We start from the raw sequence: 24,735 nt of genomic DNA, 5'->3' as shown, positions 1-24,735 counted from the left end.
GCTGACCCAGTAAGGCTATTCTTATGTTGTTATGTTTTTAAGCTCGTGACTGCTCGCGCAGAAGTTAAAAAGGTATGGGGAAGGGGGGCATGCCCGCAGCAAGGGGGAGCGGGGAAGAGGGCGGGAGAGGGACGCCACCGCCCCGGGAGCCGCTCACCCTCACTAGGCCACTGTACAGATATTACCTGATTTCTTTGCAAAGTGGTTTTAAGGGCAATCAGAATGTCCATAAGAAGCTCCATGGCACCGTGTGTCAGGTAGAACGTTATTTCCTTTACAACAGCAGCCGTGATGCAACCTGCTCTCAACACAAAAGGAGAAAGCATTATGAGCAAGAAAAGCGGGCACAGCAGACTTCATGCCATGTGTGAGAAGGGCATTGCTGAGGACAAGAGGCATACAGGGAGAGAGGGCTCCAGCCAGAGCCTCGCAGGATTCAAGATGCTGCATAGCACAAGGTGCATGTCTGAAATTTGGCAAGGTCAAGCATTTGGGCTGCAGAAATCAGAGGGAACGGTGCAGTTTAGGGCAGTGTTTCGCAGACTTTCCGACCGGCGGCACACCAAATCCAGTGCCACGGCTGGAAGGCACCCAGAAGTGCGCGGGCATCGACGCAATGATGTCACGCCCATGAGTGCATGGGCGGAGGCCCATCTGGCCACCACCTGCTTCAGTGGAGGGTTCCGGGAGGTGCGGGGAGAGGAGGAGCAACGCCGGCCAGGAGGAGATCATCTGCGCCGCGAGAGGTGTGTCCCTGTAGGCAGTCAGCCGGCGTGGACGACTCTCCTCCTCGCCAGTGTCGCGGCACACCTGAAATCTCAGGAGGCACACTGGTGTGTCGTAGCACACAGTTTTGTGATACACTGGTTTAGAGAATGAAGAACCTTTGTGAACGAAAGAGTGGGACTTGGATGTGATTGTATGTGATGATCTTAAGGTGGCCAAACAGGTTGAAAAGGTGATGGCAAAAGCTAGAAGGATGCTAGGTTGCATAGGGAGAGGTATGGCCAGTAGGAAAAAGGAGGTATTGATGCCCCGGTATAAGACTCTGGTGAGACCTCATTTAGAATATTGTGTACAATTCTAGACGCTGCACCTTCAAAAAGATATAAACAGGACAAAGTCAGTCCAGAGGAAGGCTACTAAAATGGTTTATGGCCTGTGTCATAAGGCGTATGGGGACAGACTTAAAGATCTTAATCTGTATACTTTGGCGGAAAGGTGGAAGAGGGGAGATATGATAGAGATGTCTAAACACCTATATGGCATAAATACACATGAGACGAGTGAGAGGTCATAGAATGAGATTAAGACAGGCTCAGGAGTAATCTAAGGAAATACTTTTTTACAGAAAGGGTGGTAGATGCATAGAATAGTCTCCTGGTAGAAGTGGTGGAGACAAAGACTGAATTCAAGAAAGTGTGGGACAGGCATGTGGGATCTATTAGGGAGAGGAAGAGGTAGCAAGTGAATGCTGCGGATGGGCCAATTGGATGGGCCATTTGGCCTTTATCTGCTGTCAGATCAGAGGAAGAAGGGGTTACCTTCAAGCGCTAATGATAAACTACATTAAGTTAGTCCAATAAAAAAGGTATTATTTTTTTCCTTTATGTTTCCGTTTTATTTCTACATATTACCTTGAAGAGTGGACTATCATGGCCACCATACCATTTCACTAACTGTAGAGCAGTGCTGAATATATGGTTTCTTTTTAGACAGCAGGGACCATCCATAACCAGCTGGCTGGAACATTGAAGGGAACCCCTTCCTAACCAGCCAGAGTGTGGTTTAGCCTGGCAGTGGTCCTGTGAAGCCTAGATCTAGGCATAGGTAACCAAGGCAATAGCCTGGGTCACCATATTATGAAGGTGACAAATACTGCGGCCAAAGAAAAGCCTACTTAAGAGCCAGGTATTGCTTCAAAGGGGCGTCACTGTGGAATTGCAGCCTTCCTCTGCTTCTCTGCAGGCCCCAAAATATTAAATCCAGCCCTGCCACTGTCATTTTTGTTGTTGTTGTTCTTATCCAGTATCAGGATTTACCGTATGCCAATTTTATATCCCAACCCTCTCTGTGGCTCTTGCGCTGTTCCTCTTTTCTCTAACTTGCCTTTCTCTCCCTCAGTCTCATCCTGCCCTCATCAAGATCCTTTCTCTGTGTCTGGCGCATCTCAGAGAGATTGGGACTCCAGGCTGCTCCCTCTCCTGCTTGCTCTGGCCTCTGCTTAGCCAGACTTGACTGGAGCCAGGCCTTGCTCTGCAGCGGCCTCTTGTGGCTAACATATAGAATTAACACAACCAAAACAAAGGAGTCACTTTTCCCACGCATTAAGCGCCAAGACAAGAATAGTAGGGACAACAAGATGCCTCCACTTGGGATATTCAGTAAAAAGTGGTTTATTAAGTATATTCATGCAACTACACTGTATTCAACACGGCCAGTATTTCATTGAATTGTTTGTCACTCTTGCTGTCATGTTATTATATATTTTTTATAGATTGTATTCTCATGATACATTAATTTTATTTTTTAAAATTATAATTTTGTCAACTTTTTGGCCATAATCTCATGTGTATACTGTATTTGGACATAACCATAAGAATAGCCTTACTGGGTCGGACCAATGGTCCATCAAGCCCAGTAGCCCAGTCTCACGGTGGCCAATCCAGGTCACTAGTACCTGGCCAAAACCCAAGGAATAGCAACATTCCAGAATCTCAAAGAGTAACAAAAGATTCTGAAACCCCACAGAGTATCAAGATTCCAAGTAGAATCTCAAAGAATAGTAAGATTCTGGAACCCCAAAGAGTAGCAACATTCCATGCTACCGATCTAGGGCAAGCAAAGGCTTCCCCCATGTCTTTCTCAATAACAGACTATGAACTTTTCCTCCAGGAACTTGTCCAAACCTTTCTTAAAACCAGCTACGCTATCTGCTCTTACCACGACCTCTGGCAATGCATTCCAGAGCTTAATTATTCTCAAGTGAAAAAATATTTCCTCCTATCGGTTTTTAAAGTATTTCCCTGCAGTTTCATCGAGCGTCCCCCTAGTCTTTGTAATTTTTGACAGAGTGAAAAATCGATCCACTTGTACCCGTTCTACTCCACTCAGGATTTTGTAGACTTCAATCCTATCTCCCCTCAGCCCTCTCTTTTCCATGTTGAAGAGCCCTTTTCAGTCTTTCCTCATATGAGAGGAGTTCCATCCCCTTTATGCTGTTGAAACACTGGCCGTATTGATTATAGTGTAGCTGCATATATCTATAATAATAAAACGCTAAGCGCGCATGTGCACTCTTAACGCCGTGTTGCCTGATCTGTAGTTCCGTGGCCGGCAGAATGCGCATGCGCGCTTACCACGCATCTCTCTGTCTCGCAGCGGGCTAGCCGGCTCCGGCCAGCCAAAGTTCATTTTTTGGTTCAAAGCCCCCGCTTCCGACTCTGGCGGGGATCGAGAGAGGAGGCGCAGTGTCGGCTTTGAACTAAAAAATGAACTTTGGCTGGCTGGAGCCGACAAGCCCGCTGCGAGACAGAGACATGGCTACCTTACTGCCCCCCCCTTCTCTTCCCGCGGTCCCGACTACAAACCTGCTGATTCTAGCAGCGTGTGCAGCACTCTACACACGCTGCTTTGGGGCCTTCTACTGCCCTGATTTTCTCTGCCGCGTCTTTGATGATGTCATCAGGGACGTGCCAGAGTAAATCAGGGCAGTAGAAGGCCCCGAAGCAGCGTGTGTAAAGTGCTGCACACGCTGCTGGAATCGGAAGGTTTGTCGGGACCACGGGAAGGGGGGGCAGTAAGGGAGCTGGCCAGACCACAGGAAGAGAAAGGGGAGGTAGGGGAAATGCTGCTGCTGCTCAGGGAAGTGGTGTGGGGGGAGGGAAATGGAGGGGTAGGGAATGCTGCTGCTGTGGCTGCTGCACATGGAAATGGAGGGGGAGGGAATAGTGCTGTGGCTGCTGCACAGGGAAGTGGGGGGAGAGAAATGCTGCTGCATAGGAGGCAGGGAGAGAGACAGATAGATAGAAAGAAAGACAGACAGCGGGAGGAAGGGAGACAGAAAGACACAGGGGCAGGGAGAGACACAGAAAGACAGACAGACAAAGGGGGCCAGGGAGAGAGACAGACAGAAAGAAAGACAGACATATAGTCTAGCACCCGTTAATGTAACGGGCTAAAATACTAGTGTACTTAATAAACTTTAGTGACTCTCCTGAGTGGAGGCATCCTGTTGTCCCTACTTTTCTTGTCTTCTTGTAACATATCAAATTGCCAAATCACGTCTTTCACTACAAACAGATTCCATAGTTGTAGGGAACTCTCTTTTTAACCCTGAAAATCAAAATTTGTGTTACATTTTCTACGACATATCTCGCCTAATTGATCCCAAGTGGAATATGGTTCATAACAAAAAGTACAGTTCTTGTAAAATCCCACACTTTATTCCAGGACCAGTGGGTTATTTCCATCTACCCGCCAGGACTTTATAGGAAGCCTCAAACTTCAGAGGCTCTTAATCGCTCCCCCTCATACTTCATCACCGTGCCTGATCCTCAGTCTTTCTTCCTACAAGCCAGGCAGTAGGAGCTTGGTTTTTCTGCTCGTGTTTTATTTCACCCTGGGTGTCTTGGTTCACCCGTAACTGGATGACTGGTTGATCAGAGCTCCCTCGCTGTCAGTGGGGTGTCAGGCTTTTCATTAGGTAATACAGTTACTGCAGCGCCTAGGCTGGGCAATCCACTTCAAGAAGAGTCACCTCAAGCCGGCACAGGATTTGGAATACCTGGGAGTTCGATTTCACACAGGCCAGAACAAAGTATTTCTGTATGTGTCCCTTTGGGAGAAACTACAACAGGTTATCAGAGACCTTCTGGTCACTCTGGTCCCAATGGCATGGCAGTGCCTCCAGGTTCTGGGGACCATGTTGGCAACAATCGATGTGGTCCCTTGGGCCAGAGCCCATCAGCGGCTGCTGCAGGATGCTGTCCTTTTGTGCTGGAATCCCAGTGGTACCCATTACATGCACCCCTGTCCTGGTCGACTGTGGCATGAAACAGTCTTTCACGGTGGTTGTGACCTCTCTCGACTTCCAGGGGCCTTGCCTTCCGGATCTCGGATTGGGTGATTCTGTCCACGGATGTGAATCTCAAAGCCTGGGGAGCGGTGTGCATGACTGTCCCTGTTCAGGGCTCGTGGGCGCCCTCAGAGCCAAGTGGTCAATTAATCACCTGGAACTTTGGGCGATTCAGCTGGCTCTTCTCCATTTAGAGAGTCGTCTCCGTCATGTCTTCTCGGACAATGCCATGGCGGTGGTTTACATCAATCGACGGGGGATACAAGGAGTCCCTTTCTGAGCGTGGAGGCTCAGCTACCCTTCTAGTGGGTGGAGAGTCATCTTGCGGCGCACGTGGCAGGAGTGGACAACGTTCAAGTAGTCTCTCAGTCATTACATGCTGGACCCCAGAGAGTGGGCCATTTTTACAAGAGTGGTCGATTGCATAGTAGATCAATAGAGGTGCCCCACGTTCGACTTCAAGGCGACTGAGGTCAACCAGAAAGCCAATTGATTCTTCAGTCGTCGAGAGGCCAGCAACGAAGGCCTAGATGCTCTGGTTCAGCTCTGGCCCCAGGAAGGTCTCCTCTCAATCTTCCCTCTGAGGCCCGTGATAGGGCATCTGTTGAGGTGGACAGCAGCCCCTGAGGTCCAGTGCTTCTGATGGCACCCGAGTGGCTGAGGCGGCCATAGTATGTCAACTTGGTTCGGCTCCAGCAGGATCAGGGGCTCCAGCTACCTCATCATGCTCACCTTCTCACACAGGGTCAGATTGCGATGCAGATTCTGGACTGCTTTGGTCTTACAGCATGCATTATAGGATAGGGAGATTAGTGCCGTCGAGCGTGGGGATGAAAGACCTTTCAAAAACTGAAGACCGCACTGTTAAAACAGGAAGATTTTGTTCAAGGAACACCTCAGACCTCTGAAAGCAAAGAAGTACTAGCAGGGGATTCAGGTGGGGGAAGGGAAATTAAAAGGAAATATAAAATTATATAAGAGTACAGAAACAAATATGATGGTTTGTGTGTGTGATTGCTGGGACAGAATGCTACAGGAAGGATAAATAGGGATTAGGCTAGTGCAGCCACTATGGGAGAGGGCAAAGGGGGTAAGTGTCTCCCAAGAAATGGTTCGCCCCGGAGCTGAGGGTGGAGCTGGGGTGTAACTGTGCGGAGATGGGTGAAACTGGATGGGCCTGGGGGGTCCGGATTTTACTGACGTGAAATCTGGTAACCCTTCCCTCATCCCTTTGCTAACTCAGTTAGCTATCCTTGGAGACACCCAGCCCAAGTGGGTTGGAAGTAAGTAGAAACTGTGGTGGCATCAAGCAATGGCAGCAATGGAGCATCTGAATGTGCCAGTGGGCCAGGAGAGAAAGTGCCAGAAGCAACTGAATCATCTCAGGATTCTGCACAGCTTTGAAAGTGGGAGGGTTAACCCTTTCAGGACCAAGGGACATATTTGTCCCATAACTTTAAAATCCTATAAATTTTGATTGGGATAGTCTACAGTTCTAAATTTGATATGTACGGATTCCATATGATACTGCCTTTATGTAAACAAACTGGTTCCGACATTCATTCATTAGCGTCGTTGCCAGATTGACGAGAAGATTCACTTGCCACACTGTCCATAAGCCAGAAGTTTGATTTTTTAAATAAAAATAATGATATTTCACAAAAAAAAATCAATTTTTTGGCATCTGCAAACCCTTTTTACCATAAAAATGTCGTCAAAACCACAAAAATTGGCCTACGATCCTTATGGTCCTGAAAGGGTTAAAGGCTGGTGGGTTTGGGCCTGCTGTAGGAAGGGAGAAAGCGATTGCCTTTCTTCCTTCTATAGCAGGGTTCTCAAAGTCCCTCCTTGAGGGCTGCAATCTAGTTGGGTTTTCAGGATTTTCCCTAATGAATATGCACGAGATCTATGTGCATGCACTGCTTTCAATGCATATTAATTGGGGAAATCCTGAAAACCCGACTGGATTGCGGCCCTCAAGGAGGGACATTGACATCCTTGTTCTATAGGAAATTTGTACGCCCTGCCCCTCCCCCCAAATAATTCTGTCTAGAGCAGTGTACCGCAAGCTGTGTGCCTCGCGAGATTCCAGGTATGCCGCCAGACACCAGGAAGGAGGAGAGATGCCAGCACCGGCTGACTGCCGACTAGACATGCCTCTTGCGGTGAGAGGCACATCCTATAGGCAGTCAGCCAGCGTTGGCACCTCTCCTCCTTTCTGGTGTCTCTCCTCTTCTCCGCGCCTTTTTTTTTCAGCACCCCCTCCCCCCACTGGCATCTCAGGACCCCGTCAGAGTTGACATCATTATGTCACGCATGTGTGTGACATCACTGTTTCAATGCCCACGCACTTCTGGATGCCCTCGAGCTGCAGCCCCCCCCCAATTTGATGTGCCTCCAGCTCTCAAAGGTTGTGAGACACTGGTCCAGAGACAGCACTGGATCAGGAATGGATTTTCAGAGCTCATCTCCCAACTCCTGGGGCAGGCAGTAGCAGTCAGTAGGGGACTGACCCACTTTTACTCACCCAGCCGAGTCAGGGCTTTGACTGTTTCATATCTGATACTCAGCACCTGGTTCTCCTGCAGCTGAAAGGACAGAACGAGCTGGGTCAGATTCTAAGAAACCCAAAAAGAACCCCCAATCCCACTCCCCCCCCCCAACATCCCCTTCCTATAGGCATGTGCACAGAACAATGCAATTTCCTTTTCTGTGTATTTCAGGGCTTTTATCTATTTTGTTTTGATTTGAGGGCTTTGCAGGTGATACAGAATGCTGCAGCTAGATTGATAACTGGAGCATCAAGATATGAGCATATTACTCTATATCTCCGACAATTGCATTGATATGACACCAATTTTTATGTGGTATGATCCCTAAATTTTTTAAGGGTCTGATGTCTGAGTATCAACCATTAGGATCATTGCACTCTGAAAGTTCAGCATTGTTGAAAACGAAGGCTATCCCTAAATAGGTGTAAACGGACACCATGACTTTTATAAGTGTAGGGGTTAAGCCAGGGATGGGCAACTCTGGTCCTCGAGGGCCGGAATCCAGTCGGGTTTTCAGGATTTCCCCCAAATGAATATGCATGAGATCTATTTGCATGCACTGCTTTCAATTAGAGAATGACACGGTGACAAAATTCATCACCGTTCCCGTCCCCGAGGGAAATAATCCCATGTCATTTTCTAGTGTCTATTTCATCCTCTGTCCTTCTACACCAGCATTATTCAAAGCAAAGCTTGCGGGTCAGTGGTTGTGGCCATTCATACTCTGATTCTTATGTGAGCCAAAGATAGTGAAGCCATTGTGACATCACTGATGTGATTGGCTCTTAGGCACTGGTGGAATGAGGCATTATGACATCACAATATCTGCTCTGGATACCAGAGACTGTCATTCTGTAGTGTCTGTTTCAACCTCAGTCCTTCTACACCAGCATTCTTCAAAGCAAAGCTTGCGGGTCAGTGGTTGTGGCCATTCATACTCTCATTCTTTCCTCTCTCCTTAAAGAATGACATGAAAATGGTTTCCCGTGGTTATCCACGGGGACAGGAATGGTGATGAATTTTGTCACCCTGTCATTTTCTACTTTCAATGCATATTCATTGGGGAAATCCTGAAAACCTGACTGGATTCCGGCCCTCGAGGACCGGAGTTGCCCACCCCTGGGTTAAGCTGTGGAATAGCCTGGTTGGTCAAATTCGAAAATGTAGAGATAAGAGCTCATTTAGGAAAATGCTGAAAACACAACAATTTGTAGACGCATTTCTTTGAGAAACTGATTTTATGTAAGGATTGAATCTGTTTGTTTTGTTCTTATCTTGTTCTAAATTTTATAATATTTTATGTATGTAACTATTTGTAAACCGTTTTGGAATATAACGGTATAGAAATTTAAAAAATAAAAGAAATAAAGTAAAGAACAAAAACCACATTTGTTTTATGTCATTTGATCTTCGCAAAAAGCAAATTCGATCATGTTTCCCCGCTTCTGTCAAAACTTCACTGGCTTCCGGTGATTTCGAGGATTCACTTTAAATGTACCTGCCTGATTTTCAAGATCCTACATGGCATTCTTCCTTCTCTATCCTGGAATTCTTCGAGACCTGACACTACCAGATCCGCCCACAAACTTAAACTATCTTTCCCCTCGTTAAAAGGGGAAAGATGCAGGTATGCAGGTAAATTAGGGAAATCCCTTTTCTTCAAATTCACTGAGCTTTGGAATAACCTCCCTGCCCCGCTGCTGAACCTAGGCTCATTCCAATTATTCCAAAAGCATCTGAAAACCTGGCTTTTCTCCAAAACGTAAAGCTAGCTATTTAAAATGTAAAGCTAGCTATCCTCTTCATAACCTCTAATTTCTTATTATGTCCTTTCTTCATTTATTGAATTTACCTGTGAACCGTGCTGAGCTCTATCTTTATGGAGATGATGCGGTATACCAACTTAAGGTTTAGTTTAGTTTAGTTTCTCTTCCTCTCTCTCTTTTTTTCTCTCTCTCTTCCTCTCTTTTTTTCTCTCTATTCCTCTCTCTCTTTTTCTCTCTCTCTTCCTCTCTTTTTCTTTTTTCTCTCTGTTTATTTCTCTCTCTCTCTCTCTTCCTCTCTCTCTTTTTCTCTCTCTCTTCCTCTCTCTCTCTTCTTTTTTCCCTCTCTTCTTTTTTTCTCTCTTTCTCATTCTCATTAAAAGGCATCATGTATGCAGGTAAATTAGGGAAATCCCTTTTCTTCAAATTCACTGAGCTTTGGAATAACCTCCCTGCCCCGCTGCTGAACCTAGGCTCATTCCAATTATTCCAAAAGCATCTGAAAACCTGGCTTTTCTCCAAAACGTAAAGCTAGCTATTTAAAATGTAAAGCTAGCTATCCTCTTCATAACCTCTAATTTCTTATTATGTCCTTTCTTCATTTATTGAATTTACCTGTGAACCGTGCTGAGCTCTATCTTTATGGAGATGATGCGGTATACAAACTTAAGGTTTAGTTTAGTTTAGTTTAGTCATTTTGGATTGGAATGACACAACACAAAACCTCTCAGTGCTATTTCTTTGTCATTTTGAAAAGATGAGCACATGATACTTTTTCTTGCCGAGTGCGGTTGAAGCTGTCTGGGAATATTTTAGTTCTCTGTGTTGTCCATTATTCTTTTAAATAATTTGCCATGGCGCCCTTCTCCCCCCCTGCCGCACGTGCGCGCCCCTGCCACGTACCTTTTTTACTTCAGCGCAAACAGCCACGAACTTGCTGCCTGTGTCGGCTTCGACACTCTCTCTGACATCATTTCCTAGGCGCAGGTCCCGGACGTGACGTCAGAAAGAGCGCCGAAGCGGGCAGCAAGTTCATGGCTGCTTACGTCAAACTTAAAGAGGTACGTGGGAAGGGAAGGAAAGGGGCACGTGCACAGCAGGGGGAGGAGAGGGAAGGAGGGGTGGGGAGGAGAGGTGCTGGCATCCCGAGGAAGACCGCACCCATGACGGACCGCTCCCACCCCTCACTACAGCACTGTTCAGGTGCAATGGAGAAAAAGAAGAGAATTCAACCAGGTTCTTAGCTACCAAACAACAAGCTGGGTAAGGGACCTGGATTGACCTTACAGAAAATCCCAACTAACCAACCCTCCAAAGTATAAATGCTACAGGTCATCTCACCACTGCTGGGGTGCGGAGATCTCCCGCTGTGCAGTTTCCTCCTCCACTGGCAGCAGGAGATGCGTTAATAAAAGGGTACCATATTTTTCTCTGGGAAACCCCGGACACATGACCCCAACCCTGTTCCACCTCAAGCCACACCCCATTCAATCCCAGCCCTGCCTAGTTCTGCCTCTAGCCCCACCCTGTTCTGCCTCCAGCCCCACCCCATTCCATCCCAACACCGCCCAGTTCCACCTCTGGCCCTACCATGTTCCGCCTCCACCCCCACCCCATTCCATCCCAGCCCCACCCAGTTCCGCCTCTAGCCCCCACCGTTCCACCCCCAGCCCCACCCCATTGCATCCCAGCCCTGCCCAGTTCCGCCTCTAGCCCTACCCTATTCTGCCTCCTGCCCCACCCATTCCATCCCAGCCCCGCCCATTTCTGCCACTAGCCCCACCCTGTTCTGCCTCCAATCCCGCACTTTGTCCCAGGCCCGCCCCCCACAAAGCCTCCTTTCTTCTGCCGGATGAGCTCCAGCTGCGTCTGGAGGGCCTGGAGCATGCGCAGATGTGTGTGATGTTGTCCGCGCGTGCTCAGAGGCCCTCCACACGTCGAAACTCATCAGACCTTTCCAAAACCCCCATCAAGAAGGCGCCTGGGGCGGACCAACCTCCCCCCCCTCCCCCTGTCTCCCCTTAGTACACCACTGCTTATGCTAGGGGTGTCCAATGTCGGTCCTCGAGGGCCGCAATCCAGTCGGGTTTTCAGGATTTCCCCAATGAATATGCATGAGATCTATTTACATGCACTGCTTTCAATGCATATTCATTGGGGAAATCCTGAAAACCCGACTGGATTGCGGCCCTCAGGGACCGACATTGGACACCCCTGGCTTATGCTCCTCATGTTTCCTACCTCAATAAAACCTGATTATCTTTAATTCTTGCTTGCCAAAGATGTCCAGAATGCAATAAATATTCAGCAAAGAAAAGGGAGAATGATTTAGGATTAGGAGTTATTTTTACATACTGTCTTATACAATGCCGAAAGTACAAAATCATTCTTGCAGTTGAGGTATCCCAGGGCCTAAAGAGACAAGAGAAACACAGCAATTACTGAACAGAATAAGGTCCCTTTTCTTTCCTGGCCAATCCCTTCCATCACAGAGCAGGAAATTTTTTTTTATTTTTATTTTTTTTTGGGGGGGGGGGGGGGGGTTAGTTTTTACCATGGTTCTTAAACTGTGCAGTGAGCTACCTGTGATAAGGAGGCACACTGAAAGATAAAAATATGCATTATCCCCCCAATTCTATATAAAGTATTCCTCCGAAATTCACAGGGGTTATGTTCCTGTAGCCTTCGCAAATCTCGAAAAACCGCAATTATTGTAAACTCGCCTACATCACCCGCATCATTCCCTTCTCTGGGGTCCTCCTGACCTCTTCCGAGGTTGCTTCCTGTTTCCGGCAAGGCAGGACAGCTGTTGCACTCACGCAACTGTTTGCTAGAAGAGAAGGGGGAGGAGTTGTGCTCACTGCAGAGTGCACGCCGGCCGAGGGCAGCTGGTACCTATGACTGGGCGCGTTGTAGGTTGTGGAAAATCCGTGAAGAGCTGTGTTGAGCGCACATATTGGGGTGTGCATCCCAGATCTGCAGGCAAACTAATTAGCTAATGAGCCATTAACAATCAGTAATTAGTGTTAATTGACAGTCATGATGATTTATGTGTGGATCTGCCCTGCGACCTGTTGTATAACGTGCACGCCTAAAAATTATGGCGCACAACTCCAAGGATCTGGTGTAGAGAATGACACGGTGGTTGTTACCCGCAGCTAGCCACAAGTAGCCGCGGGTAATCCGCCGAAACGGGAAGAGAAAATTAGTGGTCACTGCGGGGACAGGGACAAGACCATTCACCGCCCCGTGGAGCGGTGAATGGTCTCGTCTCCGCAGTGAAGCCAGCACAGATCGCGCGGTCCAGCATCCCCACCCGATCACTGCATCCCACGTCCTGCCATCTCCCTCCCTCCACCTCACCTTAGGTGCTTGCTGAATCCGAGTTTAGTTCTTCTCCCAGCCAGCACGCTTTCAATAAGTCGCACGTGCGCAGCTGCTTGAATTGTTGAATCTCCTCTGACGCAACCGGAAACAGGAAGTTGGGTCAGAGGAGAAGATTCAACAGCTCAAGCAGCCGTGCGCGTGGCTTATCGAAAGCATGTGGCTGGGAGAGGAATTAAAGTCAGACTTGGCAGGCACCTAAGGTGAAGTGGAGGGAGGGAGATGGCAGGACGCGGCAATCAGGCGGGAGGGTGCTTCTGGACCACGCGATCCGTGATCGTGCATGTTCCCTCACATTAGGAAGGAGGGAGTGGACAGTAGTTGTGGGGATGGGGCAGGCACAGTGATCGCGGGGACGGGGTGGGGACAGTGGTTGCGGTGAGGGCGACGGGGCGGGGACAGTGGTCACGGGGATGGGGCGGTGACAGGGATGGTGGTCGCAGGGACGGGGCGGTGACAGGGACAAATTTTATTCCCCGTGTCATTCTCTAATCTGGTGAAGCTTGAGGAATGGTCTGAGATTTGGCATCTAGGATTTAATGGTAAGAAATGCAAGATCATGCATTTGGGCTGCAAAAATCTGAGGGAATGGTACAGTTTAGCAGGGGTGTCAAAGTCCCTCCTCGAGGGCTGGAATCCAGTCGGGTTTTCTGGATTTCCCCAATGAATATGCATTGAAAGCAGTGCATGCAAATAGATCTCATGCAGATTCATTGGGGAAATCCTGAAAACCCGACTGGATTCTGGCCCTCGAGGACCGACTTTGACACCTGTGGTTTAGAGGATGAAGTTTTGTGCACGAAAGAGGAGCAGGACTTGGGTGTGAATGTGATGATCTTAACGTGACCAAACAAGTTGAAAAAGGTGACGGCAAAAGCTAGAAGGATGTTAGGATGCATAGGGAGAGGTATGGCCAGTAGGAAAAAGGAAGTATTGATGCCCCTGTATAAGACTCTGGTGAGATCTCATTTAGAGTATTGTGTACAGTTCTGGAGGCTGCACCTTCAAAAAGATATAAACAGGATGATTTATATCGTTGGTCTAGAGGAAGGCTACTAAAATGGTTGATGATCTGCATCATAAGGCGTACAGGGACAGAATTAAAGATCTGAATATATATATATATAGTACACTTTGGAGGAGAGGCAGAAGAGGGAAGATATGACTAGAGACGTTTAAATATCTATGTGGCATAATTACACATGAGGAAAGTGTCTATCAATTGAAAGGAAACTTCAGAGTGAGAGCGCTTAGGATAAATTTAAGAGGTGGTAGGCTCAGGAGTAATCTAAGGAAATACCTTTTTACAGAAAGGGTGGTAGATGTGTGGAATAGTTTATCGGTAAAGGTGGTGGAGACAAAGACTGTGTCTGCACGTGGGATCTCTTAGGGAGAGGAGGAGATAGTGGATGCCTCGGATGGACAGAACAGATGGGCCATTTGGCCTTAATATGCCATTGTGTTTCTCTGTTTCTATAACCAAAGAGCTCTATGACCTCACAATGCAAGTGTTAAGAGCCTTAGCCTATAGAAAGAGGAGATGAGAGTGGATAGGCAGACTGGATGGACCATTTGGCCTTTATCGTACATCATGTTTCTATGCTTCTATAACCATAATACTCTATGACCTCACAATACAAGTGTTAAAAGCCTTAGCCTATAATCATAAAGCTCTATGACCTCACAATGCAGGTGTAAAGAGCCTTAGCCAATAGGGAGAGGAGGAGACAGTAGATGCTGTGGATGGGACATTTGGCCTTTATCTGCCATCATGTTTCTATGTTACTATGCTACTAAAGTTCTATGATCTCACAATGCAGGTGTAAAGAGCCTTAGCCAATAGGGAGAGGAGGAGACAGTGGATGGGACATTTGGCCTTTATCTACCATCATACTTCTATGTAAGCACCCTTTTACCAGAATCTATGTCCATCTTCCAGCCAATTCCATCTCTCCTCCTTTCAATGCCCACATTAGATCCCATCCATTTTCTAGCAATATGCAGTCTTCCATATTCCTGCCAAAGGCATGTCTCCCCATCTCCCGCCCTCACACAATTTCTGCCTTCAAGCTTACCTGCTTCCAATGGCATAGTAAGAGGGGGGGTGGACCGCCCCGTTTCCGCCCCCGCCAAGTGTGCCCCTTCAATTCACCCCCACTGTACCTCGAGCTCTTTGCCAGCACAAGCAGCAGCCCCAGCCTGCTCCTCGCACCAGCCTTGGCGCTCCCCCCTCCGACGTCACTTCCTGTGGCTAGGAGGTGACGTCAGGAGGAGAGCCCAATGCCGGTGGGGGCAGCAAGTTAGAGATGCTTCTCGTGCCAGGGAAGAGGCACGCCCACAGAAGGGGGTCAGAGAAGAGGGTAAGGGGAGGGCCCCACTGCCCTGGGCGCCTCCCACCCTTCACTATGCCACTGTCTGCTGCTACCCACCTATCACCACACCTCCTTTTCCAGCTGAAAGATCAAAGATGCTGGAACCCTGAGCTTTACCTTAGCAGCATCCACTTGGTCCAGCTCTCTCGGCGCTGTTAGTAACTGCTCTGAGAATTCCTGCAATCACAAAAGAAAACTCACTCCTTTAAATGGTAGAGGAAAGGGAGAGCGTCGGACCTTTATTCACCCGGAGAACTTCCATCTACATCTGGTACAATTCAGACACCTCAGGATCATGGCCGCATCTCTGCTTTGTGAGCTTTACAATAGTAAGAACTAGTGTCACCATTGAGAATTTAAAAATTTCCCCTAACAATATTTCTCCATTGAATAAAATTTATCCAAATAAAAAGATTCCTCAAAAAGATAGGGGAACAAATAATGGAGAAGATAAACAGATTAATTTTGGAAATATCTTTGCTCTCTTGGAACACACTTTGGGCTCCTTTTACAAAGGTGCGCTAGGGGCTTAACGCTCAGAATAGCGCGCGCTGAACTGCCCCGCGCGCTAGCCACTACCGCCTCCTTTTGAGCAGGCGGTAGATTTTCGGCTAGTGCACGCTAATCTGGTGCGTGCGATAAAAACGCTAGCGCGTCTTCGTAAAAGGAGCCCTTTGTCTGCAGATACTGAAAGAGCCACGCTCTTGGGGCTCCTTTTACGAAGGCGCGCTAATGTTTTTAGCGCGCGCCACATTGCCGCGTGCTGTGCGCCAAAAACTAACGCCAGCTCAATGGAGGCATTAGCGTCTAGCGCCCGCGGCATTGCAGCACGTGCTAAGCGCGCGCGCTAGACGCTAACGCCTCCATTGAGCTGGCGTTAGTTTTTGGCGTATAGCGCGGGGATAGCGCGCGCTAAAAATGCTAGCGCACCTTAGTAAAAGGAGCCCTTAGTGTCTTTGGTTTTTGAGCAAGATCTAAAAATGATTTTAAAATTATATTTCAAGAATTCTCGAAAACTATTTGGAGATCAAAGACTTTGGATATACCCAGATGTTTCAAAAGTTACTCAAGAGAGAAGAAAAGATTTTCTTTCCTTATGACAAGAGACTCTTAAATTGGGTGCTACATTTCTTCTAGCACACCCCTGTAAATGCCAGATTAGGTATTTGGGAATTAAATATACTTTTTATTCTCCAGACTACTTGAGGGAGTTTCTAAAAGTTTAAAAAGATCATTAAGGAATGATTAAGGATTGGACTTAAGTTAGGCACACTTGAAAAGGTCCAGAGAAGAGAGACTAAGATGGTTAAGGGGCTGGAGGAGTTGTCGTACAGTGGGAGATTAGAGAAACTGGGCCTCTTCTCCCTTGAAAAGAGGAGACTGAGTGGGGACATGATTGAAACATTCAAGATACTGAAGGGAATAGACTTAGTAGATAAAGACAGGTTGTTCACCCTCTCCAAGGTAGAGAGAACGAGAGGGCACGCTCTAAAGTTGAAAGGGGATAGATTCCGTACAAACGTAAGGAAGTTTTTCTTCACCCAGAGAGTGGTGGAAAACTGGAACGCTCTTCCGGAGGCTGTTTTAGGGGAAAACACCCTACAGGGATTCAAGACAAAGTTAGACAAGTTCCTTGTCTTTGACCTAAGGGCCGCTGCGGGAGCGGACTGCTGGGCACGATGGACCACTGGTCTGACCCAGTAGCAGCAATTCTTATGTTCTTATGTAATATTGCAACCGATAGCACACTAACAGCCTCTTTTACAAAGCCGCACGGGAACAGTCCCGATGCCCTTTAAATCTCTATGGGCTTCAGGGCCGTTAGCGCAGCTCAGCCGCTAGCGCGGCTTTGTAAAAGAGGCCGTAAGCCTTTTCCTTTTTTGAGTGTTTGATACCTTAGCTGGAGATGAAGATTAAAGGTCCAACGGAGCTTCCGTTTCACTTCTCTGGGAGCTTCTTCAGGGACCAGATTCCCTCCTAACTTATGCACACTACTTCATTCCAGATACGCTGTATTTCACGTTGGCTAGTTTCCTGATGCGCTGTTTTCAAATGCAAGGTGACTGCACAAGTTCAATCTAATGTGCAGCAACTATGAGCACTTGAAGTCTTTTTCCACCCCTAACAAATCTTTAAATACAGTGGAAGGTACAAGAAACTCCAAGTGATTGGATATTACTTGGATAGTCTTTATCAGACAGTCTTAAAGAGTTTCTTTTGGATAACCCCCTACAACAGAACAGTGCCATCTGGTGATCTTACAACAAATTGCAGTCTCCAGTTCAGTAGGCTTTAACTTATGGTTGTTGTATAAAGCTCAACATATTTAAGACACTCTTTATATCAAGAACATTAGACAAACAGCATTTTTTTCTCTGACCATGTTGGTTTCTATACCACTCACCTTTAGCCTTTTCCACTTCTGAGGGTCTTTCTGAGGGTCTAAGATTTTGTATCGCTGATCGATGGTGAAGAAGGTCTGGCGGAGCAGTGAGGAATACTGATCCAGTGGGTAATACTGGTGCAATCTAGACAAGGCGTAAAAAGAAGACTGTAAAACAACCACCACCTCTTTTCAATAAAGCAACTCAAGGCTAAGTTTAAAACTCTATGCCTGATCTTCAAGGCCCTTAAAGGAAATGGGCCAGTGACTTGAAGAACAAGGTCTCTCTCTACACACCTCAAAGTTCAGTAAAATCCTCCCAAGGACTATCCCTAACCACAACCTCTCCAAAGGACATCACAATGCGATACCTGGTACTCACCAGAAAGCCTTCTCCAGATTGGCCCCCCCCACTCTGAAATGCTAGGGTTACCAGACGTCCGAGAAAAACATGACACGTCTCCTTTTTAGAGGACTGTCTGGGTGCCCAGAGGGATTTCCAAAACCCGGCAGTTTATCCAGATTTTGGAAGTCCCCAAGCTAGGGGCCACGTCTGGAGGGCCTTGGCACATGTGCGGATGTCAACGCAATGATGTCACACATACATGATGTCATCACATGTACAGAGGCCCTCCAGATGCAGTTCGTGTGGGGGAAGTGCTGTGGTGTAACAGGGCGGAGCTGGAGGCAGAACAGGGCAGGGCTGGGGCAGAATAGGGCAGGGCCAGGTGTCCTCTTTTTTTTTTAAGAGGAAATCTGGCAACCCTATGAAATGCACTCCTTGGAAGGCTTCATTTAACACAAGACTATCTCTACTACAAGAAGTGAAGGCTTGGCTCTATAGCCAAGCCTTTAATATAAGGTTACTAGATTTTCCATCTGATAAAAGCAGACTCATGACCCCTCCCTTTTCCCCCCGGGACTGCCCCTCCCCGGTCCACCCTGTTCCATCTCCCAAACCCAGCCCCACACAAACCTCATCCCTTTGGGCCAGGTTGGAATGCATCTGCGCATGTGCGGATGCACTCCAGCCCATGACCCAATCTCACCAGCTTTACAAAACCCGGAGAAAGTGCCGGGTTTTGAAAAGCCGTCAGGACACCAGGACATGTCCTCTAAAAGTAGGACATGTCTAGGGAAGTCCAGATGTCTGGTAACCCTACTTTAATAGTAACACCGGCTGCACTACTGTAGGGGTATTTCCGTATTCACACCTGCAGGTTAGGCCTCTATGATGTCATCAAAGCCTGAACCATTGTCTCAAGAAATCTTTCTGCTGAACAAGAAATCTTTCCAGCATGAATTGCAAGAAGAAAGAAGTACACAGCTTTGCTGTTTCTGCCTGATACATTATGGGTATGTACCAGAATGTTATCCTATGCAAGAACATCTATCTGTGCCTTCATAATGGGACTGTGTGAGTCTTGGAGAAGTTATCTGTTCTTATCTGTCTAACGGCCCTGGGTCTACTAGCCTATATGATACTTTCCATAGAAAGGCTATTCATCCAAGTTCTGTTTCTGGATTGGTCCGAGGAAGTCATCTGATGAGATCCAAGTGAGAAGTTGGTGCTAATTAATTAGTTAGTCTGTGTTAAGGTGCGGGGGAACTCACATCTTCCCACAGGTGTTCTGCACGTAACCTTTTCTTTTAATAATTAGACCTATAAGTTACCTCATGTGACTCTCTGCCTAAGAGAGGGAAATTAGGACTTTTAAACAGCTCTGAATTCAGCACTAAAAAGGAACTTGTTTGCTGATGATTTATTGCTTTACCCAGGACGGACGGACACGTGTACCTTTAACAAGGATTTTCCTGCTTCGCCTACAGCTAACAAGAAAAGTTTCCATTTCACCTCATTTGTGCTGGAGGCCAGCTTACGGGTGAGAATACGGAATTTACTGTCTTATTAGCTTGGGAATTAGATAAGGATCCAATTGTGATAAAGGACAAGGTTCGTAAAGCTCCATTGGTGATAATATAATCATTTGCTAATCAGGGATTATTATTATTATAAGGAATTGTTTAGTGTGTGTGTAACCAGTATTATTAATTAGTTTCTAACAATTATATTGTGATAATTATGTACTGAGTTTCATTTATATAATCAAATATTTTGTGTACAATATTTAGATATTGCAACTGGCTTGTGAATTATATTTTTCTATTTTCATAATAAAGATATTTCTCATTAGCCTGGGTCTTGTGTCGTGTAAACAGGCAATAAAGCTGAACCTGGATCAGAGTTTATGGTTTTCCCTAGACAAAACTAACAGACGTGATTTGTTCATGCAACTGCTTAGTGTACCATAAATCTTCCTACACTCCCACCCAAGCTCAGAATGTAATCCTGCTCCTTTTCAGACTCCCTGTGCAACTTGCTTTAAGTTAGTCCCCTTATTGTCTAACTCTTGTTACTCTGTCTTAGCTTTCTATATGCTCCACCTTCACTTACGCCTTGTGCTGTCTATTGAGAAGATTTACTGTTTATTGTGTTTACATTGTAATATAGCATGCTATGCCGTACTGTTGTTTGAATATTTTTACTGCTGTAACTGTGAAGTACCTGTGTCATATTCTTATTATACACTATTTGGGGTGAATTTCTTCACATGGCAGTAAATAAGTCTAAATAAATAAACCAACAAGCTCACCTAGCCTGACTCCACATCTTGCTAAGGGAAGCAAAGCAAATGCATATGACCAGTGGCAATTTTCTGCCAAGAATTCACCAACCTAGAACCTTTTGGATTTTTCTTTCTTTCCCCTGATTCTAAGATCATAAGAATTGCCTTACTGGGTCAGATCAAAGGTCCATGTAGCCCAGTACTGTGTTTCCAGCACAATCCAGACACAAGTATGTTACCTGAGTTTGTCTGTCAAGCCCCTTCCCTTGTTTAAAAGCAGACTGAAAACCCACCTTTTTGAAATAGCTTTCAATCCTTAACCCTACTCCTCTGCCCTCCAACCCAGCCAGCTGACTAACCATTCCCCTTAACTGTATCCATGACATACTGCTTGTCTTTGGGAAGCAGAACTGAGATTGTGATGTCATAATGCCTCATTCCACCAATAAGAGCCAACCTCATCAGTGATGTCAAAATTACTTGATTGTTCTGTACTCCCCTCTGCCCTCCAACCCAGCCAGTTGATTAACTGTTCCCCTTAACTGTATCCATGACAACCTGTCTGTCTGTCCTGTCTGTTTAGATTGTAAGCTCTTTGAGCAGGGACTGTCTTCTTTGTGACTCTGTACAGTGCTGCGTGCATCTGGTAGCGCTATAGAAATAATTCCTATTAGAAGTAGTAGTGTGAAGAGTTTTAGTCTTTGGGAAGCAGAGCAGAGATTGTGATGTCATAATGCCTCATTCCACCAATAAGAGCCAACCTCATCATTGATGTTACAATGGCTTGATTGTCCTGCACTCCCCTCCAGCCAGCAGATTAACCATTCCCCTTAACTGTATCCATGACATCCTGTTTGTCTGTCTTGCCTGTTTAGATTGTAAGCTCTTCTGAGCATGGACTGTTTTCTTCTTCTTTGTGACTGTGCAGCGCTGCGTGCGTCTGGCATAGAAATAATTAATAGTAGTAGTAGCGCTGCTGCCGGTGACTAGGGCTTATTTTGGGGGTAGCTCTTATTTTCAGGGAAACATGGTGGTAAGTACATGGCAAGATCCCAAAAAGTAGAAAAATTCAAGTCGTTCTTGGAATGGGAGATGAAGGCTATCACTGGCTCCGCCCTGTTACTTTGTGGGTATTCTTTGTTTGTCAAAAAAATTACCACTGCAAATGGCCGTGGGGATTTCCTCCTCAATGCTGGTCACCTGGACAGGCTGATCCAGTCCTGGCTTTCCTCAGCTAATACTTCATCTAATACAAAACACAGCAGCAAAACTCAAATTCTACAATATATCTTCAATTTTTAAACACATGAAAATTTAAAGATAAACTGGGTGACCAAACTTACTTTGTCTCTAAAGACTCCAGCGCCGGTCTGTAAATTACTCCCAATGCTCACCTGCCTCGGACTGTGGTGTTATGAATCCCCTGAGGCAGGTTCAGTGATATGAAATGCTTAATTGGTGATCGTCGGGAGTAATTTACAGACCAATGGTCCATCTAGCCCAGTATCCCATCTTTGCGGAGGCCAATCCAAATCACAAGTACCTGGCAAAACCCCAAATAGTAGCAGCATTCCATGCCACCGATCCAGGGCAAGCAGTGGCTTCTCGTATGTCTGTCTCAACAGCAGTTTATGGACTGTTCCTCCAGAAACTTGTCCAAACCTTTTTTAAAACCAGCTATATTAACCGCTCTTCCAACGCATTCCAGAGCTTATCTATTCTCTGAGTGAAAAAATATTTCCTCCTATTGGTTTTAAAAGTATTTTCCTGTAACTTCATCGAGTGCCCCCTAATCTTTGTAAATCTTGATGCAATAAAAAACTGATCCACTTGTACCCATTCTACACCACTCAGGATTTTGTAGACTTCGATCATATCTGCATCTTTAATCTCCCTGTTATAGAACTGTCCTTCTGTAACGATCTTCCTATCCGTGATTACTCAAACAGCAGTCACACACTCTCAGTCACAGAGTCAGCAATAATATATGGTGCAGTTTTATAATAATTTTTATCAGAGGTCCTTGGGGATATCAGATTGCCTTACAAACAACATAATTTGAAAGGGTTATTTCCTCATATTACCCCGTGGTACCCCTCCTCCTCTTGTTCTTTTACTTTTTCTATTTACTTTTTTTTTCCCCCTATTAATTATTCATGATTCTATGATAGAGTATACTTAGCTTTCAGCCCGGAAGTGATGTCATAGGGGTGGGAGTACTTAAGTCCTGAGTCAGGAGGCTGCGGTTTCATTTGTACTGAGAACCGCCGGCTGTATTAGGTGTGCCCTATGTAGTAGGTAAGGAATTTTTGTTCTAGAAGTGGTGGGGGTAGTGTTAATCCCATCAAAATTCTGTAATCTTTTTAAATAAAAGACTTTATAGGTTTATGTATAATTAGGTTACATCAACTGTTTTTATTCTTGGTTTTCAGTTTCCCCATTTCGCCTTGAAAAAGAGACCGAAACGCGTTGGCGTTGAGGGGATATATAGCAAGGCTGAAAGCTAAGTATACTCTATCATAGAATCATGAATAATTAATAGAAAAAAAGAAAAAAGTAAATAGAAAAAGTAAAAGAACAAGAGGAGGAGGTACCACGGGGTAATATGAGGAAATAACCCTTTCAAACTATGTTGTTTGTAAGGCAATCTGATATCCCCATAGACCTCTGATAAAAATTATTATAAAACTGCACCATATATTATTGCTGACACCATATGTTATTGAGAGTGTGTGCTGCTGATAGAACTGTCCTGCCATTTCACCACCAATATAAAACCCGGGCATATAAAGCCCATTCTGCATCTGTATGAAGGGAAGAAATGCTTTTGCAAACAGTGCGGAGGATCTACCAACCTGGGCTTCTGCAGTTTGAAATCCTTTGACTGCTTCATTCTGTAAAAGGTGTCAGGGTTCTGGTTGAACAGAGTCGGCTGAACCACCAACCCGGGCTGAATATGAGTGAAATGTATGGAAGTTCTCCGCCACACCGATGGATCTGCCGGGAAAACCTGCCGTGGATTCTGAATGAGAAATGTCACGAGCACAGAAGGGTAAAGCTGTAGGGAATGTGGACTGCAACGGGCTGTGCAAGACAGTAGAGGAATTAGATGAGAAAACCAAACGTACACCCTCGTTGCAGGTCCTTCTCTCGCTCCACATCCAAGTTGCACACACCCTCTACCTCACACTCTGCTGCACAGAACACATGAACCGGTAACAATTACAAGCTACTGCTTTTTTTGTTACAAGGGTTACCAGGCGTCTGGATTTCCCCGGACATATCCAGGGATCTGGATGGCTTTTCAAAACCTGCCACTTTGTCCAAGTTTTGAAAAGGTTCCCATCAAAATCGCATCAGGAAGGGGCATTTGTGCATGCGCAGACACAATGTGGTGACATCATGTGCATGTGACATCATTGCATTGTATCTGCGCTGGCGTGGATGCCGTCTGGGGGGGCTGGGGGCGGAATGGGGTGTGGCAAGGCAGAACAGGGCAGGCCCAGGGGACGTGGTCATGGGTGCAGATTTTCCTTCGGGAATATCTGGTAACCCTAGTCATTACTGGTAGAAAGATTTGCAGGTTGTCTCTCTATGGACAAAATATGAAGCTACCCTAATTGCCAAATAAAGGAAGTTTAGAGTCCAACCAAATTTCAGTTTTGAATTTGGCACCAAAATCAGGGTTTTGTTTTAACATTTTCGGCTGAACCTGAAACTCTCTGCCCCCATCCCGCCCAACCACTTGTAGGCCCTCTCTGGACTTACCTTAAGAACCCTTGGTGGTCTAGAGGCTTCTTCGGGCGCAGAAAAAACCCCACTCATTCCTGCCCAGTGCCACTGCTCAGTCAAACAGCTGCTAATAGAGAATGACATGGTGACAAAATTCATCATTGTTCCCATCCCCATGGACAACCGTGGGAAAGCATCTCCATGACATTCTTTAAGGCGAGAGGGAAGAATCAGAGTATGAAGGGCCCAGCCACTGACCCTCAAGCCTTGCATTGAAGAATGCTGGTGTACTGAGATGGACATAGACACTAAAGAATGATACGGGATTGTTTTCCACAGTTATCTGCGTGGACGGGAACAGTGACCAATTTTGTCACAGTGTTATTCTCTAGCTGCTAACACTGCCGCAGGAGGTCATAGCAGCCGTTTTGAGACTGGAAACTTCAAAGGCAGGAGACTGTCTATCTTTTAATTATTTTTAGGACTATTCTGGAATGGATGATGTTGGGATGATAAGATTATTGTATTTAAACTGGAAGGGGGGGGGAGAAGGAGGGGGTTGAGAGGGTTGAAGGTTTGTCAAGGGTGCCTAATACCTTTGCAATAGCACTGCCCAGAATTCCAGTTCCTCCACCCCCACAGACCACATTGCATGATTCTCCAATGTTCCCAGGCTGAAGAGCCATTTCCCTATATGATACTCCTTACAATCTGACAAGACACATGGGGGATACCCACCTCCATGTTTTATGATAACAGAACAGGAATCTTTGCCCTCTTATTGGGTCAGTAGAAGAATTAGCCAAACCTGAGCTGTCCAGGCCACAGAGATCCCTTCTTCAAGT

General features: G+C 46.2%; 1 protein-coding gene across 5 annotated transcripts in view; it reads right to left on the bottom strand.

The window, feature by feature from the left end:
• Positions 1–24,735, bottom strand: part of HEATR9 (HEAT repeat containing 9) — a 54,977-nt gene that overhangs the window by 21,609 nt on the left and 8,633 nt on the right. For all 5 annotated transcript variants that reach the window (XR_004540769.1, XM_033960051.1, XM_033960053.1 and 2 more), the window contains 6 exons: positions 23,014–23,180; positions 17,553–17,676; positions 15,266–15,325; positions 11,748–11,804; positions 7,605–7,665; positions 186–298 (listed from right to left, as the gene is read on the bottom strand). Coding sequence is in view for 4 of the 5 variants with exons in the window: in XM_033960051.1 (XP_033815942.1) it covers positions 186–298; positions 7,605–7,665; positions 11,748–11,804; positions 15,266–15,325; positions 17,553–17,676; positions 23,014–23,180 (582 nt within the window). In the remaining variant the exon portion in view is untranslated. The remainder of the gene's footprint in view (positions 1–185; positions 299–7,604; positions 7,666–11,747; positions 11,805–15,265; positions 15,326–17,552; positions 17,677–23,013; positions 23,181–24,735) is intronic.

The sequence above is a fragment of the Geotrypetes seraphini genome, chromosome 10, assembly GCF_902459505.1.
Source record: "Geotrypetes seraphini chromosome 10, aGeoSer1.1, whole genome shotgun sequence".
NCBI classification, from domain to species: Eukaryota; Metazoa; Chordata; class Amphibia; order Gymnophiona; family Dermophiidae; genus Geotrypetes; species Geotrypetes seraphini.
Note: the sequence above shows the minus strand (reverse complement) of the source record. Positions and strands in the feature narration are given on the sequence as shown.